The 20,690-nt window shown below is 41.1% G+C and overlaps 1 protein-coding gene across 10 annotated transcripts in view; it reads left to right on the plus strand.

Annotated features, from left to right (window-relative positions):
- Positions 1-468: 468 nt before the first annotated feature.
- The window catches only part of Dipk2b (divergent protein kinase domain 2B), a 37,896-nt gene continuing 17,674 nt past the window's right edge, over positions 469-20,690 (plus strand). For 3 of the 10 annotated variants that reach the window (XR_015442424.1, XM_004871539.3, XM_087189820.1), the window contains exons 1-2: positions 477-901; positions 7,898-8,162. Coding sequence is in view for 9 of the 10 variants with exons in the window: in XM_004871539.3 (XP_004871596.1) it covers positions 666-901; positions 7,898-8,162 (501 nt within the window). In the remaining variant the exon portion in view is untranslated. Of the gene's footprint in view, positions 902-7,897; positions 8,163-20,690 lie in introns of all 10 variants that reach the window. The other 7 variants (XM_087189821.1, XM_087189819.1, XM_087189823.1 and 4 more) reach the window with 6 other exon arrangements.

Genomic DNA, 20,690 nt, shown 5'->3' on the forward strand with positions numbered 1-20,690 from the left:
TATTCCCTAAATAGCAAAAGGCCTTCTCCTTTCAAATCAATGTTAAATGTGGCACTTAACAGCCAGCAAATTATCCAATACTTATTTCACAGCCCGATATGATAAAATGGGGGAAAGTATGGCTAAAGGACAGAGTACCCAATGCAGAAGGGGGATAGTGGGGTGCGTGTGTGTGTGTGTGTGTATGTGTGTGTGTGTGTGTGTGTAATCCATAAGGACAGATATACACAGAATGAAAACAGTGGAGGGCGGAGACCTTCAGGATTCTTTGAAACTCCCAGGTGGAACCTAGGTCCGACACACATCCTGCCTGGACCTTTCCTGCCCAGCTGGGATATCCTGTGATTGTCCAGAGGACCACATGGGAAAGCTGTGACCATTGTTCTTTCTAAAATTTGTCAGTGAACTGTTCCCCAGGCTGAGGCAGCCGCCCCAGGCAGAGGAAGAGTGACTCTGGAAACACATTATCAGCATCCTCCACAAACTTCCTCACCTCCTCCCTGGCCTCCTTAGCCCCAAGCAGATCAGCATCCTCAAGCAGAAACCTGCGAGGTCGGTATGAGGTCAGCAGCCTGAAGCCCAGCCCGCTGCTTGGTCGCCTTCCTCTCCAGCTGAGCCTCCGTGCAGTCCTGTGTGGCAGCTAAAGGCGCAGCCCTGAGCCCAGGATGGAGCCCCGGCTGGGGCCTGAAGCTGTCGCCCTCCACCCACGTTGGCTGGCCATGTTGCTATTGGGGCTCTCAGCCCTGAGCTCTTTTCTCTCCTTGCCAGCTTCTCCCCCTCCTTCTCTGGTGCCCCGAGTCAGAACCACCTACAATTTGGGACGGACTTTCCTCGGTCTTGATAAATGCAATGCCTGCATTGGGACATCTATTTGCAAGAAGTTCTTTAAAGAAGAAATAAGGTCAGAATCTCAATCAAATAACTCTAAGGGGCAAAATTCTGTTCTCTTCATTGAAGATGTCCAGAAGTTTGTTAAAAATGAGTCGGGATGTAATTTATGGGTGGGAGTTGAATCAGAGCTATTTCATGATAGCAGTAATGGTTGGGGTGGGTAGAAGGGCAGTGGCTGAAGCCAAACTCCAGCCCTAAATGCTAAATCCAAAGGTCCCTTTTGAAATGAAAGTTTGAAATTTTCTTTTCTATGAATGGCACAGCCTGGAGCTATTGCATTTTCCAAGTTTATTTGTCATGATGAGGGCAACAAAATTCATAGAAAGCCTACTATGTATGGACATTTGAAACCATCTTGGGTGTTAACAGTTTTATACCCGTTATTCAGCTGGTGAACTACATAGGGAGATTAAGTGACTCGCTCAAGGGTACCACCTAGTAAGTGGCAGATCTGTAATTCAAACTGGGACAGTTTACTCCAAAGTTTCAGAGCCAATTATGTTTTGTGAGATGTTGCCCTGGTCAGAGGAAAACTCTCACCAAGGAATGGTATCATGCTCTGGAATTTAAGCTGATCAACACGCAGTCAAGGAGATTTAACCAAGGCCAGGGCCCAGCAGGTGCTGTGGTGACAGCCACTATAACTGGTCATTGTATTCCAGGGATAGGGAGGCAGACAGAGGGAGCCATGTCACAGATAATAAGGCTTGGTCTGATGCAGACCAAGGTAAGACGCTCCAAAGAGGTGACCTGAATTCAAACTGGAGACAGTGAAAGGGTTTCCTCAGGAGAATAATTCTGAGCGAGGTCTTCAAAACTGAGCTGACATTTTGTGGGAAGGAAGGGCTTAAGGCAGGTGAAGTAGCTGAAGCAAAAACCAAAAGGTGTAGGAAATGTTGAGAGGTGCTTGGTGGGCTGGCGTGGCAGAGAAGTGGGAAGAATAGATGGGCCAGGGAGCCTTGAATGCTGTGCCAAGGACTGAGACTTTAACCTGCAGGCCAGCGACTCCTGGAGTTTTAGGTACCAAAGACACTTTGTCACACACTCCTCCTCTGCACAGCCTCAAGGCCCTATCATGATTTTAAGATTCAGTGACAACACAAAAAGTATAAACAATGATTTTATTACCAATCTGTACTATCTAAAGACATCATTGATTATTCATCTAAATTAGTAAATAGAAATCATAAATAGAAAGTACCCATCAAAAATGTTAAACTTCTTTTGAGAGATCACAGATATGTGAACATTTCCTATTAAGCCTTCTTTAAGGTATTTTAAAGGTCAAAAGAAGCTCAACTGGGGCAGCGTCATTGCAGGCAATGCTGATGGCGTTAACTTGGGAAGGGGAAGATGAGGCCTGGATTTTGAGAAAGATACCTCAGAAAGCAGCATGGAGAATGGACTGGAGTTGCTGCCAGGGCTTGCGAGACCAGTTCTCATGGTTTGGAAGACAGGTCATCTGGGGCAAAGGAGGGCAGGAAGCATACAAGTTGATACAACTATAGAGTCACTTTGTTGACTAACTGGATATGAGGTGAAATGAAGATAGAGATGTTGAACACGAATTTGAGATTTCCCATCTAGGAAAGGGATAAAGAGGACCAAGAACACAGGTGAAGTAGTGCTGACTCCTCAGAGGAAAGAGGCAATGAGACCATGGGTATATCTTAAGATAGTTTAAGATAATAGGGAGAGAAATTAAGGGTTTCAACTGAAGAAGAGCTCTTGGTTCCCTTCCTCCTTATTCACCAAGTGGCAATAAACTAAGTATTTTCCCCTCCTCAGGCAGGTACTGGCCAAACTCAGAAAGCATTTTCCTAAGTAGGCTTGTGCTCTATTAGCGTTCAGGATATTACTTCACCTCCCTTAGAATTCATTTTCCATGTGTGACTGAAAGGAAAGGGTACAGATATACACAGGAAAACAGCAGGCAAGGTGGGGACAGGGTTATAGCTCTCCACACTGAGAATATTTATCCTCAGGGCCATGAGCATACCTTAAAGCAAACATTTAGTTGTACAGCTCTTCCACCTTATTCTAAATAAGGATTAACAAATATTTGCAACAAAAATGTGGTCATATTATGTTTACTCTTTGGGAATTTTTATTTAAAAACATAATAGGAACCTCTTTCCATACGATTAAATATTCTTCACTACTGGATTCTTAATGCTTTTGTCATGTTCAATTACATCAATTAACCATAATGTATTTAATTCACTACCATGAGATGGCCTAGGATTTTTTTCACTTTTCAGTACTATAAAGTGGTTTTTATTAGTACATGTTTGCAGTACACACATTTTACGTCATCTTGGGGAATGGGTACATGCACATAGTACAACTTGCTTCCTTTTTTAAAAATCCCCTTCCCCTTCCCTCCTTGCTCTCTCCCTCCTCCTCTAATTCAGTATTATAAAGTGTTATGTTGAAAATTCATGTGCTGAGATTTTGTGCATATCCCTGATTAATTCCATGTGAAAACTCTTAGAAGTAGGATTCCTGTTTCAAAAAATATGGCATATGTGTGTATGTGTGTGTGTGTGTGTGTGTGTATCCAAACAGAGACTTCTACGTAGAGTTCAGTTCTCACTCACAAATATTTTATATTGCTATACTTTTATTTGCATTTCCTCTATTCTGAGTTGAGCATTTTTTCAGGTTTATCAGTCATCTGTGTTTCTTCTTTGCTTGTCTATAAGTCCATACTTCTTTGCTCCCACTCTTCCTCAAATTACTCATTATTTATTTGTTTGTTGGGGTACTGGGGGTTGAACCCAAGACCTTGTGCATGCTTAGAATGTGCTCTACCACCACTGAGCTGCACACTCAACTTCTCTTTCTCTCTCTCTAATAAGATGTTTGTCCATCTTATTGATCTCCAAACATTTCTCCACTTTTAAAAATGATCACCATCAAACCTCAGGAGAAAGCCCAACTAAACTCTGAGACATTTTTCTGCAATACTCTACCAAGGCCAGTGTGCGGACTCCAGCTGTGGTCCTCACTAAGGACTACATGATGCTTGTATCTGTTCAACAGCAAACAACAGATAGGCCTCTCAAGCTGGTGGGTAGCTGGAGACTTGTGCTTGGTAGATAATGGGTAGATGCTTTACCTCACCTTCCTGACTACATGTATTTGGCCTAACATCCCCAAACCCCTACCCTCAAAGTCTTAATGTTTAAACATTTCCAACAGAGAAGCAGAGAGCTGACAGTAAAAGAAGAAATCGTTCAGCTGAGTACTGCCTTCCCTTCTCCCTTGCCTCTTGCCTTTCTTCTTCACCTCAAAAGATGATAGTGATTATTCCTTTAACTCATTTCCTGACACCAATTCAGAGGCCTTGAGAGCTGCAGGGGCCTGGAGCTTATGGAAAAGTGCCCATCTACACATTCAGTCATCCCTCTGTGTATTCTCTCACTGACCATCACTTTGTGCATTCCAGCATCCATCCCCCCATGTACATCTCCACTCATTTCTCTTTCTATACATCTAAATTCCCACCACTTATCCACCTGTACATCCAAACACTTATCCATCTGTCTGTCCACCCAACTATAAGGTATTGAGCATTAACTTAGTACCAAGCACTCTGCTGGACACTGAGTTACAAAGGTGAAAGAGATCCTACCCTTGCCCTGAAGGAGTTTGCTTTCAACCAGGAAGATAGAGAAGTAAATCAATGGTTAAATCAAAGTGTTAGGAATATACATACAAAATGTCCTACACAGAGTGTTATGGGAGCATACGGGAAGGAATGGATCCCAATTAGGAGATAAGGGAGTGGCCATCAGAAGATCCCCTGTCTAGGATATAAAGGGTTAGGTAGGTGTTATCCAGACAAACAGGAGGAAGAAAGTGTCTTATGCAAAGGGATCAGCACATGGCAGATGAGTAGAGATTCAGAGGCCCAAAAGAATGTGGCTTAGCCAAGGGTAGCCAGTGGTTTGGGAGACCAAAGCAAGCTTATAAGTGGAACAGCATGTAACAGGCCTAGAAAGAGCATTGTGAACTGTGCTGAGGAATGTGACTGTACCCCAAGAGCTTTGGAAAAATGCTAGATGGTTTAAGGTTTCAGTTCAGAATTGAGGGATGGAGAAGAGAAGAAAGAAATATTTAGGAAGGCATGTCTATGTGCAAGTGAAGAGGGCATTTCACTGTAATTCCAATGCTGCCCCTCCTTCACACATATCCCCCCTACTCTCCACGTTGAAAAGATCAGGGGATTGGCCTTGGTGCTTCCTTCCAGCTCTGAGAAACTATGAAACTATAATCCTGCTTGTCCATTTTCTTTTCTTTTTCTTTCTTTTTTATGGTACTGGCAACTGAACCCAGGACCTTTACAATGAGCTACATTCCCAGCCCTTTTTGTATTTTTTTTAAATTTTGAGACAGAGCTTGCTAAGTCTCTACAGGCTGGGCTTGAACTTTCAATCCTCCTGCCTCAGCCTCACAGAGTGCTAGGATTATAGGTATGCACCACCATACCTGGCTCTGCTTGTCTATCTTTTAGCCCAGTAAGGAACCTGGCCAGCCTCACATCAATTATGTCCATGATCTCAATGCAGAAGAAAAATTAGGAAGCTGCCTCTGTTTTGTGGTTTTCCAAATTCCAGGACATTAACAACTTAGTGAATAAAAAGTAGGACCCATTTTTTCACTGACATTCTTTTGCTCAGTAAAGTAGGTGATCAGTATTGGAAGAATATACATTTTTCCCATTTGATGGAAGTGAGGCTTGGAAACCTATCTGTCTCAGTCCTCGTGGAATGCCCTGAGCCATTGCTGAATCTGCACAGGCACTCACTGCAGGTCCCCTACCAAGTCACTGCCATCGTCTCAACAGAGGCTCCTCAGGAGGAGGGAACAAAAGAAAAGGACAGAAAAGTCTCTCTCCCCAACCCACCAAATGGGTGAACAGAAGCCTGAGAGCTCCCTCCCTATTAATTATCTGCAGCTCTTCACACAAGTCACATATATTTGTACATTCTGGCTTCAGTTTTCTCATCCAAAAAACAAAATAGGAATGAGAGCAAGGACAAAACAAACTTTCAGGACCCTGCCAGCTCTAAGCCTTAGCAATGTTATCAATCTATTTCCATGAGCTAATTCAGAAAATGGATGAAAGAGAAATAAGCAGCGTGGTGAAGTGGTGAAGACTGCAAGCTCTGCAGCCTTGAATGCCACTTCCTCTGACTCCTGGTCATATAACCTTGGACAAATGATGTAATCATTCTGTGCCTCAGTTTCTTCATCTGTATGGTTAATAATAATATCAACCTTATAGGTTTATTGAAAGAATTAAATTAATTCACACACATAAAGTGCTTAGCAAAGTGACCGGCATGCTTAAGTATTTCATAAATGTATGTTACTATTATCATTAACCAAAAGACACACCCAGTTGTAAATACTTAAACCCAGGACCTATGGTAAGGTTGAAATTCCACAAGCAAGAGCAGCTGCAGAACGCAGGCAGATAGGCCTGCCTTGGGGGCTTGGGCCCTAGTTGATTCTCCCAGTTGGGTGGGTCAATTCCCATGATAGTCCTGAAACTTTCAGTAAAATCAACTTGTCACAAGTTTACCATGTTTCATCTTTTTAAATATCCTTGTGGCAATGTTCTTAAATAGAATTCCTGGTGCCTATTTCCTTTGTGATTTGCACTGTCGAAGTTGCTCCCTGACCATTTCTGTTGGATGCCTGCCTTCCCAAATGTGAGAGGTCCAGAGCTCTCGTGCATTCTCCAGGGACTCAGAGGTCTGTGCTCTCCAGCTCCCTGGACAAGTCCCATGACCTCTTTGCCCTTGCAAGTTTTTCTGTGTGCCTTTCTTTGCCATCAAAACAATAGGAAAATCTTGTGGTCTCTGAGGTAAGGCTGCATCATACAAGTGAGAAAACAAAACAATGTAGGGTTTGGGGCTCATTAAAATGCTCTCTCTTCCAAAACGTATTATCCAAATCTCATTATCATGGGGTTACTCAATAATGCCTAATAATAAGAATTTAAAGATTCTCATTTACATTAAATTAATGTATTATATAGCCCAATTTTCACTTACTGTATGACCCTCAGTTATTAATAATAATGAAGGTAAACTTTTTGGGGTAGTTTTTTATACATAAATCAAAAGGAGATTTGAAATTCTACTCTAATGGAAATGCTAGCACACAGTTGAAGAAATGAGTAGGGAAAAAATGTGCCCATGAGGCTGAGAAAATTAGCAAATGATAATAAGCCTGTGCCTCTACCCTGAGGAGGATTAAAGACTGACCAGAGCATTGTGTACAATTGAATATCTCCTGGAGGCCAGATAACTTGCAGTTTTGGTGACCACTTAGCAACCATGGTTGTCTGAGACTTAATTGGTGTTGATGACTTAAATCTTTGTACTGAAAGAAAAATTGAAGGGGCTCCTTCAAGTTGGATGCGGGGAGGCACTGGTCTCCCTAGTGCAGGCCCAAGAGCCTCTTCAAGAACAATGTTTCCAAGATCCAGGCATTGGTCAGAGGATGGGTAGTTTGGGCAACCAAAAGAAGGTAGGGAAAAGATGGTGGAGTTTGCTGACCGGCAGCCCGGGGTTTGTACTCCTGCAATATACTGTCTGACCTTTGGCAAGGTGCTCAGGCCCTATGAGCTTTGATTTCCAAACCTGTAAAGTGAGGGTGGGGTGTGAGAAGAAGCGAAAGTGTCAGCATGTGTAAAGTTACTATCTTTACATGGAGTAGAAATTCAGGAGACTGCAGCTAGCCCTTCTATATCAGTCGAGTGAAGAGGATAATTTCTGTCTCACCCATACCTCTCTCATCTTTTCTGACATCATATAAACACTTCTTAGAGTTTGAGGAAATGAAAAGATTCCTCTCATAAGAAGAGTTTGGATACTTTAGTCTAAGAGAAATGGATCAGATGGGCTGTTGTTCCCTGTCTCCCTGACCCTGGGCTCTACTGGCCTCCAGTTCACAAGTTAATCCTAAAAGGGCTATTTTTTTCCAACAGGTTTGACGACTTGCTGGCTTCCAACCTTGAATTGCCTTCTCACTACTTGCCTTCTTACCCCGCAAATTACTCAGATGATTCTAAAACCTGGCGCACTGTGGAGATCTCTAGGCTGATCAGCAAATACCAAAATGAGGTCTCAGACAGGAGAATCTGTGCCTCCATATCAGCCCCAAAGACCTGCAGCATTGAGCGTGTCCTGAGGAAAACACAGAGGTTCCAGAAATGGCTGCAGGCCAAGCGCCTCACGCCGGACCTGGTGCAGGTGAGTGTGTAGGCTATAGGTGTGTGGGTGGGCAGAGGCAGAGACAGAGAAAGAGAGGGAGGGAGGGAGGGAGGGAGAGATCCATTCCAATCTCACATCTCATCTGAAGAAAAGGAGGCATTCTGGCTTGTCTAAACTATAATAAAACAGAGTGGCTTGTGACAATACAGAAAGGTAACAAGATTTATTTCTAAGGCTCTGTCCCATTGTCATCCACCATTCTTTTTGATGTGACCCTCAGAGATTGAGAAATAGTTCCCAGCTACCACCTCCAGGCTGAAGATCTCACAGGATGACTTTTAGCAGCCCACCTCCCAGACAGGGTATAACTCACCTGCAGCAGTCCCCTGGCAGCCTCCACCAAACCCCAGGATGGGTGATCATCCTCCCACAGAAGTTCCCATATATATCCTCTTTCACAGTACAGAGACCACTTTAAAAATCAGCTTCCTCTTCTATCTCCCACTATAAGGAAGAACCAAACCTCTGTCATCACAGAGGCAGACTCTGGTAATACAGCACCCTCTTCCCTCTTGAGTGCTCTCCACACATTCCCATTAATCTACTCCTGGAGCCCTGTGAACTTCAGCAAATGGCTGGTGCCATCATATTCTACATCAGTTCCCGCCTGCACTATTGTCTTCTTTGTTCAGACCAGCATAGCCATGGACCTCCACACACATCCAGTTGAGACCTTCGGTTGGAACACGCCACCTCTAAAGATTGAGCAATGGCTCACCTTCAGCAAAGATGGGACACAAGAGGCTGGCCGAAACCTCCCTGCCATGACAAGGCTAGAGGACTTGAACTGACCTTGTCATGGGGACACTGACTGCTTCCCACAGTCCCTGGCCCAGTACCTCCTTCACATGGACACCTAAAGCTGCCTGAGTGGATGGGTTCTGAGCATTAACAGACCCTCCCCTGGCTCCTTCAAGATGAAGGACATACAGCAAGAAGATTCGCTGGTTCCTGGATATCTCACCCATGTAACAAGACTGGCTTTGCTCTTAGGTTGTGTGGCATGGTGGGCACTTTTATGTGTTAACTTGATGTGAACATAGAATGCCCAGTGTCCTGAGTCAAACAGTATTCTCAGTGTTCCCGTGAAGGCCATATGCCATTCCACAGCTAGTTCTGAGGCTTTGGAAAGACCACCATGAGACTGTTTCCACTGTTTCCACCATGAGACTGTTTCCATGAGACTGTTTGCCACAATATGTGCTGAGGACTATAAGAAGATAGAAAAGGAATCTGGGAAGAACAGAGAACTTCTTGTTTCAGAACTTCTTGAAAATATCTTTCCCTGTTCCTGCCTCCATGTTGTCAAGTCTCATATGGCAAATACAATCCCCAAGAAAAGACTACCTCCACCTGGGACCTGGACAACATAGCAAAGAAAGGAACTTCCTGCTGCCCAAGATATTCTTATGATTCTACATAAGATGGCCTTAGGCTTTGAAATAAGGAAAAATGTTTGACTTGCCTTCTAGACACTTCCGTAATAAAATAGAGTAGGAATTATTCCAAGGGACCTGACAAGTCCAAAAGAACCTGCCAGATACATCTAATGTCATTTATCTTGGTGGATATAAATATTAGAGTGTAGGGAAAAGATCCTTGGGGCCTGGGAACTATGGTTAAATTCTAGATCTGCCACTGAAAGCTGCGGCAAAATGAGAAGGAGCAAAGATCAGGAAGAACAGAGAACTTCTCATTCCTGTTCATCTATTCAACAAGTTTCAACAACTGTGCTGCATCCTGGGGACTCGATGATGAGTCAGACACAAGCTCCACTCCCAGGAGCTTATGGCTCAGTGTAGAAACAGGCAAGAGTACACATTACCACAAAGCAATGTAGTTGATGTTATGACAGTCCATATGGGGACAAAGAACAGACTACTGACTTGGGTCTTTCATTTACTGACCAGTTGACCTTGAATTTAAGCCCAGGACTTCCCTACTCTGCTCTGACAGATTCCTGTTCCAAAAGTGTCTTAGGAAGAGGGCCTAGGACAGTGGTGGCGAACCTATGGCAAGCAAGCTGCAGTGGGCACATAAAGCCCTCTCTGTCGGCACATGAGCCAAGTTCCCCCAACAGCTGAGCATCAGATAAAAGTTGTTTTTTCTAAAATGAAACCTCAGTATTCAGGTTTAATTGCAGTGTTGGCACTTTGTGACAAGTAAGTGGGTGGGTTGCAGTTTTGTCACTCAGTCTCTAATAGGTTCATCATTACTGGCCTAGGGATAATCTCAAAGACTCTCTTAGCTCTGACATTCTTTCACTGGATATGACTGTGCTTCATTTATATAGCAAATTCTGACTGAATGTCCCCTGTCACCAGATGCTGTGCTAGGCCCTTGGATTTGCTTGTTTCTCAACTGGTAGCAAATGGTAACTGCTTTGCCTAATTCATTCATCCTAATGAGTGTATAGATATGAAGATGTATAATAGAAATGCACAGCAAGCAGCATGCTTGTAATAAGTGAGCCCCTTTCTTTATTGTGCTAAAATGCATTCTACCTATTTTAGCATCTTGCTTTACATCCAGCTAAACAAGTCTCCTTCTTCCTGCCCAAACAGCATCCATTAAAAACAGCCTGTGAAGACAGCCCAATCTATAATCATTAACCCATCTTTTCATCCCCACCAGGCCTCATCTAGCAGCACCCAAACTTCTGCTCTTTTCTTCTTAACAAAGCTCACCCATTAAACAGTTTCAAATGGATCTGTCTTTGCCAAAAGCAGGAAAAAACCCCTCCTTTATCCACCCAAGGGGACTGGAAACAAGTGTTCAAGAAAAACGTTTTAACTGAATAATCAAACCAGCATTATTCATAATAGCCAAAAGGTGGCAACAACCCAAACGTCCATCAAATAATGAGTGCATAAACAAAATGGATTGTATCCAGATGATGGAATATTATTCAGCCATAAAAAAGAAAATACATATTGATTCATGCTACAACATGGATGAAACTTGCAAACATGCTCAGCAAAATAAGCCAGACACAAAACAGCCACACATGATCCCATTTACAGGAAATATCCAGAATAGACAAATTCACAGAGACAAAAAATAGATTAGTGCTTTCTAGGAGTGGAGGAGAAGGGAGAATTGGTGCAGGGTTCCTTCAGGGGGTGATGAAAAAGATCTGGAATTAGAGAGTGATGCTGGTTGCGCAGCATTATGAATGTACTAAAAGTCACTAAATTGTGCACTTTAAAATGGTAAAAGTGGTGAATGTTGTGTTATATGAATTTTAGCTCAATAAAAAAACAAAGAATAAGTCATTTGAAAAACAACCTATCCTGTGACTCTATTCTCTTAGAGCCATGTGATGAGCAGCTAACCTAATAATTTAGTTTATGCCAAGATGCCAAGAACTAGTAGCATTTAACCATTGGCTCTCTAAGAAACCATCTGAATATAAAGCCAATATTGCAAAGTTTCCACTAGCACATCAATGATTGTCTTGGACCTTCCCAATACTGCCGTCTCTGCATGCATGGGCTCTGCAACTGTGAATTCAACCAACAACCAATCAAAAATATTCTTTAAAAAACTGTGTCTGTACCTAACATGTACAGACTTTTTTCCCCTGTCACTATTCCCTGAACAATACAGTATAACAACTATTTGCATAGCATTCAGGTTATTATAAGTAATCTAGAGATGATTTCAAGTATGTAGATGGATGTACATGGGTTCTATGCAAATAGGATACTATTATACACAAGGGACTCGGTCATATGTGTATTTTGGTATCCCCGGAGGACACTGAAACCAGTCCCCTGTGGTTACTGAGAAACAACTGCACAGCCCTGTGTTCTTCTCCTACTAAACCCAGATGTGGCCCCAGAATCCTGCAGTTATTTTCCAAGCAAGCAGCCTCTGTCTTTGATCTCAGCTGGAATAAGACTGACCATTTATCCTAGCTTTGGCTGAACAGCTCTGCCCTATTTTTCTGATAATTAATCAGACATGAGTCCTAATTTCTAGTTTGGAAATCATGATCTTTTTATACTTATATGGTAGTTTCAGGTGCCAACTGGAGAGCTATTATAGGATGGACAAATGGTACGAAGACATGCCTCTTCCTTCCACTTATACCAAATGGCCCCATGCCAGCCCAGTCGACCAGTCAGGCCAGCCCCTGGGGATTTTCTCAGTGTCTGACTGAAGTATGTTTTCCCTGATTTTCTCAAGAGCCACTTTCCAACAGAGATCTAGGACAGAGCCCCCAATTGTGTGCATCTGTGGTGGGGGGGGGGCTTTTGTTTGGGGAAGAAAAAGAAGCCACCATGAACTAACATGCTTTGCTCAGAGAACTGACAGGGCCAAGATGAGAGGAAAAAAATATCAAAGAAATGAAAGTAAACTGAAGGGAGGAGGGGTTTGAGTGGTTCAGGGGCCTTGGAACCTTGACTATCGTCCTGTTTATGAATAAATAAAGTCAGCTTGGACAAAAGCCCCAGTAGTCGTCATCAGTGGCTGTCTGGGACCCCCCCTCTCCTGCAGGGCCAAGTGTGGCTTTGTCTTAAGGACACTCCCTCTTGAGCCATAGACAGGAGGCTACAGCAGGAGCTGCCAAAAAGGAGGACAGGAAGAAGAGGAAAAAACAATGCAGTGTGTGTACACAGTGTGCGTTGGGGGGTGAGGGGTAGCACTTATGCTAATAAAACCATGCTTTGTCTCCCCAGAAAGCTGCGTTGTTACGGCTGGGAATACCCCACAGCCTAAATTACTACTCCACAAATAGTACCACAGCCAAAAGCACCACTCAGAGTTTCTCATGATGTGCTTGTTTGCAAAACCACAAAGAGGGCTTCCTCCGCTGTTATGCCAAGCACAAAGGCGTGAGCAGCCAAGTCAGCTCGTGGCTAATGAGAGGAAAACATATATCCTCCATGGCGTACTCCTCTTGTCCCCTGTAGTACAATCCCACCTGATTCTGACTTTGTCCTAAACACAGATCCTATTCCTCCCAAAGGAATGAACTAGGTGGCCGCGGAGCCTTTCCTCCCACTAGATGGCGATATAGAGTACTCCAGCAGCTTTGTTTAAACAAGGACAGCTGGAAATTTTACTTCCTAAATCTCCATTATTTTTTAAATATATAGAATCGGAGAAGTAAGCAAATTAACCAAAATTCACTCAATAATGCAATCAAAATATAGGTATATATGTAGCTACTAACCAAGGGAAATTCATTTTTGCTTAAATGTAACTCGAAAATATGTAAAGGGCTTTTATTGGACCTATTCTTGGCACTTCAAGGAGGGCAGAAGGGTACTAAAACAAGGTCTGTGCCCTCTGGAAGATGACATCCCAGTGAGGAGAGAGACCTTCCCAGACTCAATCTGACAGAAGACAGGTTATGATAAAGTGCTTAATGAAGATAGAAATTGTATATTGGATTCATAGCTATGTTTCAGGCTATAAATATTTTAATCCCTCACAAGCTACCAACCATCCAAAAATATTGCATTAAATTTTTAGAAAATAACATGAGTGTATTGATGCTGTCAAAGAAAAACAGCTGATTGATGACTGTATCATTTTTCTGCTTATATAACATGGGAGTCAAAGATGATATGAGTAATAGTGGAAAAGGAAATTTAAGCAATCAAAATTGCCTGGCCAGTACCACATAGGGCAATATTCCTTTCATGTCCTCTGGTGAACAGTCTTAGGGATCACAGCCCCATCACAGATATATGGTAGCTATGAGATCATGAGACCTTGCTTCCTATGCCCCTTGGGAAGTAGTCACTGTGCAGTGCCTGCTGTCCATAGGAATTTCGAGAACCAACTGGAGAGATGGTATGAGATGGATGCCAGTGTCCCCACAACTCTGCTTTCTCTTTCTAATCATAGAACTTGGAAGAGTTGAAGCAACTAAGATTTTAAGTACTGGAATTTGTTTAGAGGTAGAATCACTGAGACATTTTACCTCTCCATTTGTGGCAACATGGTTATTTGGAAAGACAGGAACTTTACCTATTGATTTCCTGGCCTCCATTGTATCATCATAGACTCATAGAAAAAAGACTGTCAAGCCACTTAGTCTGTCCACTAAACTGACTCCTAAATCATTCTTGATAGACCTCATAAATGAAAAGGAGACAGTTAAAGGCTTCCCCAGTCTTGATAAAGTCAAGTTGAGAAAGAAAAAGGAGGCGAGAGAAGACTAGGGGAAATGCAGGCATGGGATGGGCCACCAGGGACCCAATCCAGAGGATATGCTCAAATACAGAATAAGAAATGAACCCCAGCCAAAATGTAACTGTAGCCTAAACAGTCATCAAGACAGACCATCCAATGCAGTCTTCATTTTTATAGGGCTCTCAGCTTGCCCTGAACTTAGATGTTAGTCAACAGAGCACCTTTTAAAGAATCAAACCCTCCATTGTTCTTGCTGTGAAATTATACCTTTAATATCTTACTATCCCATGCCAGGGATTTGGTTCAGTGGTTCTGCCGCCTGCTTCCCAAGCGCAAGGTCCCCAGTTCGATCCCCGGTACAAAAAAAAAAAAAAAATCTCACTATCCCTATTATGATGTACAACAGTCCGCCCCCCTTTTCTCTACTTTCACTTAACATACTTTTAGTTATCCACAGTCAAATATGGTACAAAAATATTAAATGGAAAATTTAATAAATATCGATTCATAAATTTTAAATAACTTTTATTATAGTATATTATAAATGTTTTATTTTATTATTAGTTATTGCTGCTAATTTTTTACTGTGCCTAGTTCATAAGTTAAACTTTCTCATAGTTATGTATAGGAAAAACATAGCATGTATAGAATTTCATACTCTCCGTGGTTTCAGGCATTTGCAGAAGATCTTGGAATATATCCCCTTCATATAAGGGGGGGCTACTGTACTCTGGGACAAATGCTTCTGCTGTAAATATGGCTTGGCTCAGAGGCCTGGATTGGCTATGCCTTTCCATATGTCCACATAATGTGAAATAATCTGAGGTTAAACTATATAATTATATAATATTTATCTCTAAAGAACATCACATGTAAGAATTAATGATAGAACTAATTTATGTGTTATGTTCCAAAATTTATTTAGTTAGGCCATAAACACCCCAACAAATATTTTAATTTGGAAATAGTAAAGACTATTTTTCTCTAATCAGAAGGCAATAATATTGGATATTAATAATAACTGAAGCAAAGGAAAAAATTACCAAACCAGGAATTTTAAAAGATTGTTTTTTGAATAACAGAGAAATAACTGACATTGTAATAATACACCAAGAAAATAACAAGGATGAAAACTTACATTTCCCCCAATCTGTGATTTAGCTTTTGCCAAATCACTGCTCAGAGGAAACATGGAAAGCAATCCAATGTATTAAGCCACCATCAATAAAGTTCAGTCAACAATGTGGAAAAATAATACAAAAATATTAAAATGCATATTAATTTGGCCCTAACTTGGGGTCATTTATAGTAGTTATAATTTTTCACATTGTGTTAGCTCATCTCTCAAAGGATTATCAACAGTTTTATGGAAAATATGATTTATAAACCCTTTCCTTGAATTAAGTATATAGTACATATATTCCTAGTTTATATATGAGCACTGACCACAGAGCAATATATCAACTTGCTAAAGATTAAATTAGATTTCTACTAACCAAACCATACATATGTTATAGAGCCTTGAAATAAACTTGAAACCTCACCAATTCAAACTTTCAAAATATTTGTACCCCCTCCACATCCCCAGTTCTCTTTCCCACCTGGTCATTCCCTTCCTATTGAAACATACTAAACATTATGTTAACTGAAACCCCCTCTATGGCTAGATTTTAGTTTACAGAACAGAACCTTTGATTTATCCCATTAAATATGATATTAGATTAAATCTTTTACTCTAGCCTATCAAATAATATGAATCATAACCACTATTACTCTATACATATCATCTTCAGTTTTGATAAACAAAAATTTTATCAGTGCCCTAGTTGTTAATAAAAATGTTAAACAGAACAGGGCCAAAGAGAAAGCCTTATTTCTCTATGAGGGTGAATCCATTAATTGTTAGGCAAACTCAGTTAACCAATTACTAATCATCTTAATTTTCTAGCAGCCAAAATCTTGCTTCCCCAGTCTCCTTTACAGGTTTGTCCTGAGAATGACTGCTGAATACCTCACTAAAATCCATATATTCTGAGTCTATTGCATTTTTCTGAATAAAAATAAAATAGCCAGGTCAAAGAAAAAATTAAGTTCGTCTGGAATGATTTGATTAAAAGAATCCTTAGTGGCTCCAAAGGATCATCAGTTCTCCTTCTAGAGGTTCAAAAATCATCCTACTAATAACCTGTTTCAGAATATTTTCTATGATTCAGGATCAACCCATTAATCACCAATTTGTCTGATCTACTCTCTTGCTCCTTTTGAATGTCACAAATGGATTCTCATTCTTTTCTGTTCTCTACGCTCACGCCCTGTGGTTCAGCAGTAGCGTGTGCAAGGTCTTTGTGAATCTTACCGGCTGGGGAACTCACTCTGAAAAATGAACCTTTCCTTTATACATCTTGATTTCCATTTCTGTTCACCGCATTTTGCTCTTCCCTTTTCAGATCAAAGTCCCAACCCCTGATAAATAAGACAAGCAAGCAATAGAAAAGATTAATGGGTTTTCATTTTGTTATGCGCCAAAATTTTCTCTATGACCCTATTAGACAAGTCTTTGCTTTCTTTGTCTTCTTACTTTGGCAAATGTAAATTATATCCTTAAATACATAAATCTGAAATGTATAGCTGGATAAAATTTCACACATGCATTCATTCATAGCTACCACCTATATCAAGATCCTGAACATTTCTGGCCCTTCAGAATGCTCTTTCAGTCCCCTCTCAAAGAAGGCACCTCCTAATGTTCTTGAGACTATCACAGTTTTAGCACAGAAAGTCCCACATCACAAGAAATCTCTCAGTCCCAGGCCAATCAAAGTAATAAGTCAGCCTATCTCCTAAAGGTATTCTAGGCTAAATCATCACAGAGTACTTTGCTTCTTTTGAACTTCACTTAAATTGAATCATACAATATTATAATATTGTAATACTATATCATCAACAAGTCATGGCATTTGTTGTTGCTATGTTGCCATGCCATGTTGTTGCATTAATCGGTAGTTAGTTTTCTTTTCATGGCCATATAATATTCCAGTGTGTAATGCTGCCACAGTTTATACATTCTATTGTTAATGATCATTTGAGTCATGTTTAGTTTGGGCTACTGTGAATCGAAATTGCCACAAACATTCTTGCTCATATCTGTTTCTGAACATAAGCACACCAAAGAGTAACTTCTGGATTATGGCATGTATATAGAGAGAGGTTTAGTAGACACTACCAAACAGTTTTACAGAGTACTTGTTCTGATTTTCTCTCATATGCAGTGGAAGAGAGAATTCTGTGGTTTCCTATCTCCATCAATACTTATTATTGTTAATAAGTTATTGGTAATAAGTTTTATTTTAATGGGTGGCTGGCAATCTCATTGTGTGGTCTCATTTACATTTTTCTGATAATTAATAATGTAGAGTCTTTTTCCATATACAGTACTTATTGGCTTCTTTGATCTCATCTTTGGGAAAGTGCTATCTGAAGTTTGTCCATGTCTTATTGGTTTGTCTGTCTTTATTATTGATTTGTACAAGTTATATTTATCTTCTGGATATATGTTCTTTGTCAGATACACTTATTACAAAGATCTTCTCCCAGTCCCCATTGCAGACCTCCTTCCCTCTGTGTAAACCACCTTGACATGCACAGAGAATTCATCCAATCATGTGCTGCTCTTACAAAGCACCCTCATTGCCCATTTCTGGACCACTTCAAAGAGCCTGTGACTCATCTCCTTGCCTCTCACCTTTCCTTTCTCAAACATATCCTCAACCTGGTCACCTACTACCCTCCCCCCAAACAAATCTTTTCTCTTTCCAGTTCAAAAACTCTTTTCTTCTGTTGTTTTTTTTTGTTATCAAAGTAACATATACAGTCTGCCTTCTGTATCCATAAGTCCTACATCGTGAATTCAATCAAGCACAGACTGAAAACATTCTAAAAAAGTTGTATCTGTACTGAACACGTAGAGACTTGTTTCTTTTCATTAACTTGTTTCTTGTTCATTCTTGTCATAAACAATAGAGTATAATAACTATTTACATAGCATTTACATTGTATTAAGTAGTATAAGTCATCTAGAGAGGATTTAAATTATACAGCAGGATGTCTGTAGGTTCTATGCAAATGCTGTGCCATTTATAGGTTCTATGTAAATACTGTCTGCTGGGGGGATCTGGAACCAATCCCCGTGGATACTAAGGGACATGATGATAGAGCACTCTCCTAGCAAGCATGAGGCCCTGGGTTCCATCTCCAGCATGGGGGTTGGAGGAGAAAGAAAAGAAAAAAAAAGAAAAGGAAGAGAAATCACTTATAATGAGAAAATTGCTGTTAATAAACTGAAGTTTTTCCTTCTAGTTTTTTTCTAGTTATACTTCACTTGTTACAAATAAGTTGTATATGTAATGTTGCATATTTCTCTGTGGCTTAATATCATATCTCATACTATCTCCCATATCATTGAAATCTTCATAAGCAATGTTTCATTTCATGGATATAACACAATTTTATTCGCTATTCTTGAATATGTTGTTTGATTTTCAATTATCATAAATAATGCTTTGACTAACATTTTTTTGAAAAAAGGTCTCTCTGAATTTTATATTATGTCCTTGAGACAAATTTCCTTTTCAAAAATACCACCTACTTACTACTTGCTATGGGCCAGGCATGCTTCATACACATTTATCACAGCTCATCTTCAGAACCCTGTGAGATAGTCTTGCTTCCATTTTGCTGATGGGGAATCTTAGGCTTAGAGAGATGAACATACCTTGCTGTAGGTCATGCAACTACTAAATTTTGAAACTGAGATTTGAACACAGGCCTGTCTCCTGCCTCCTGAAATCACATTCTTACATACCATGTTTGTTGCTTCCTTACTTTCCTACGGTGAAACGACTAGATAAAAGGATATAAAGGTTTTTACATCTTTGAATACATATTGCCAAAATGAATTTAACTTTCATCAGAAAGTTTGGAGGATGCTTATGGCATCCTTGTGAGTAATAATTTTGTCTCTAGAGAATAAAAGCTAAATTCCTAAATATGGTATTCAAGAGTCCCAGAATTTGGTTCCAATTTACTTCTTCCAGTCTTCTCCTCTAGTGCATCCATAGGCTAGTCTATATCCCGTAGGCCAGACGGTCTTTAACTCTGCTTCTTGTCTCTGCTCAATTCTGACATTTCAGCTTGAAATACATTTACATTCCCTCTACCACAGAAAGGATCAAGTAGATGTGAAGCCACCCAGGATGCAGTAGAGTTGGGAACTACAAAGAAGAGTAGAATATGGTTAAGATATAGAAAGGAGGTCCTGGGTGGGGATGTAGCTTAGTGGTAGAGAGCTTCCCTAGCATGCACAAGGCCTGGAGGTTCATTCCCAGCACCATGAAAAAAAGAACAAAGAGAAGAAGAAAGGAGATTCAGACCACCAGGAGCTCTTCTCAAGTATCTAGAGAATGCATCACTGGCTCCTCTGTGAGCTTTGTCTGCACTATGTCTGTCTGCTTGGAGCTCCACACCTGCAACCCTGGCCCAGAAATTGTCTATACAGGTCTGTTCTTCCATCCAGGCTTTTCTCAGGACAGTAAACCTCCATGCCACAAATAAACACTGAGGGCATTTAGGCTCTAGTGAGGTATCTCAGTCAGGTCAAAGAAGAGAAAAGCCACCATGAGAGATGCAAAGAAAGCCAAAAATGATGCTGTGGCTTCCTGATATGTAAACTTGGCCAGGCCAAACTACATTTCCCAGAATTCCCTTTCCTGTGTGTTTCCCCCTCCAGTAGACCACAGAGATATTCTCTTGTAGGCTCAGGAAGGCGGAAGTGAAACTACAATCCTTTGTTAGCTCACACACATTGTAGCTTACCTGCTGGCTCACCTTGCCAGGAAGCTGTGGCTTGGCCTGCAGCTATTCTCTTTTCCTCTGGCTCCTCCTTTTTCTTCTCTAATCTATTGGACCAGAGTGAGCACCATACCCAAAGAGGCCGGCTACAGGACAGTGCACCATACAAATCAAGAGCCCTAAAGAACTGAGCTGGACTTCAGTCAGTCCTCATAGGCTCCAGCTTGTGCTTGTGGGTTCAATCTTGTCCTTGCTCTTACCCCAGTTTGTGTCCACCTTCTCTTTCCCATTGTCTGTCCTGTGGACTTAAGCTCCAGCATCAAGTGGGAGGAGAGCAGCCTTATGGAGACTGCATAGCCAGCTCCCACAGCTGTAGGAAGTCAAGACCCCATGGAATTTTTTAAATATCCTGGGCTGCGGATGTAGTTCTGTGTTAGAGCATGTGATTAGCATGAGCGAGGCCCTGCTTTCAATCTCCAACATCGACACAAAAACAAAATCTTGTGATTC

The sequence above is a fragment of the Heterocephalus glaber genome, unplaced genomic scaffold, assembly GCF_053883595.1.
Source record: "Heterocephalus glaber isolate CG9 unplaced genomic scaffold, H.glaber_assembly_v1.0 deba00001547, whole genome shotgun sequence".
Lineage (NCBI taxonomy): Eukaryota > Metazoa > Chordata > Mammalia > Rodentia > Bathyergidae > Heterocephalus > Heterocephalus glaber.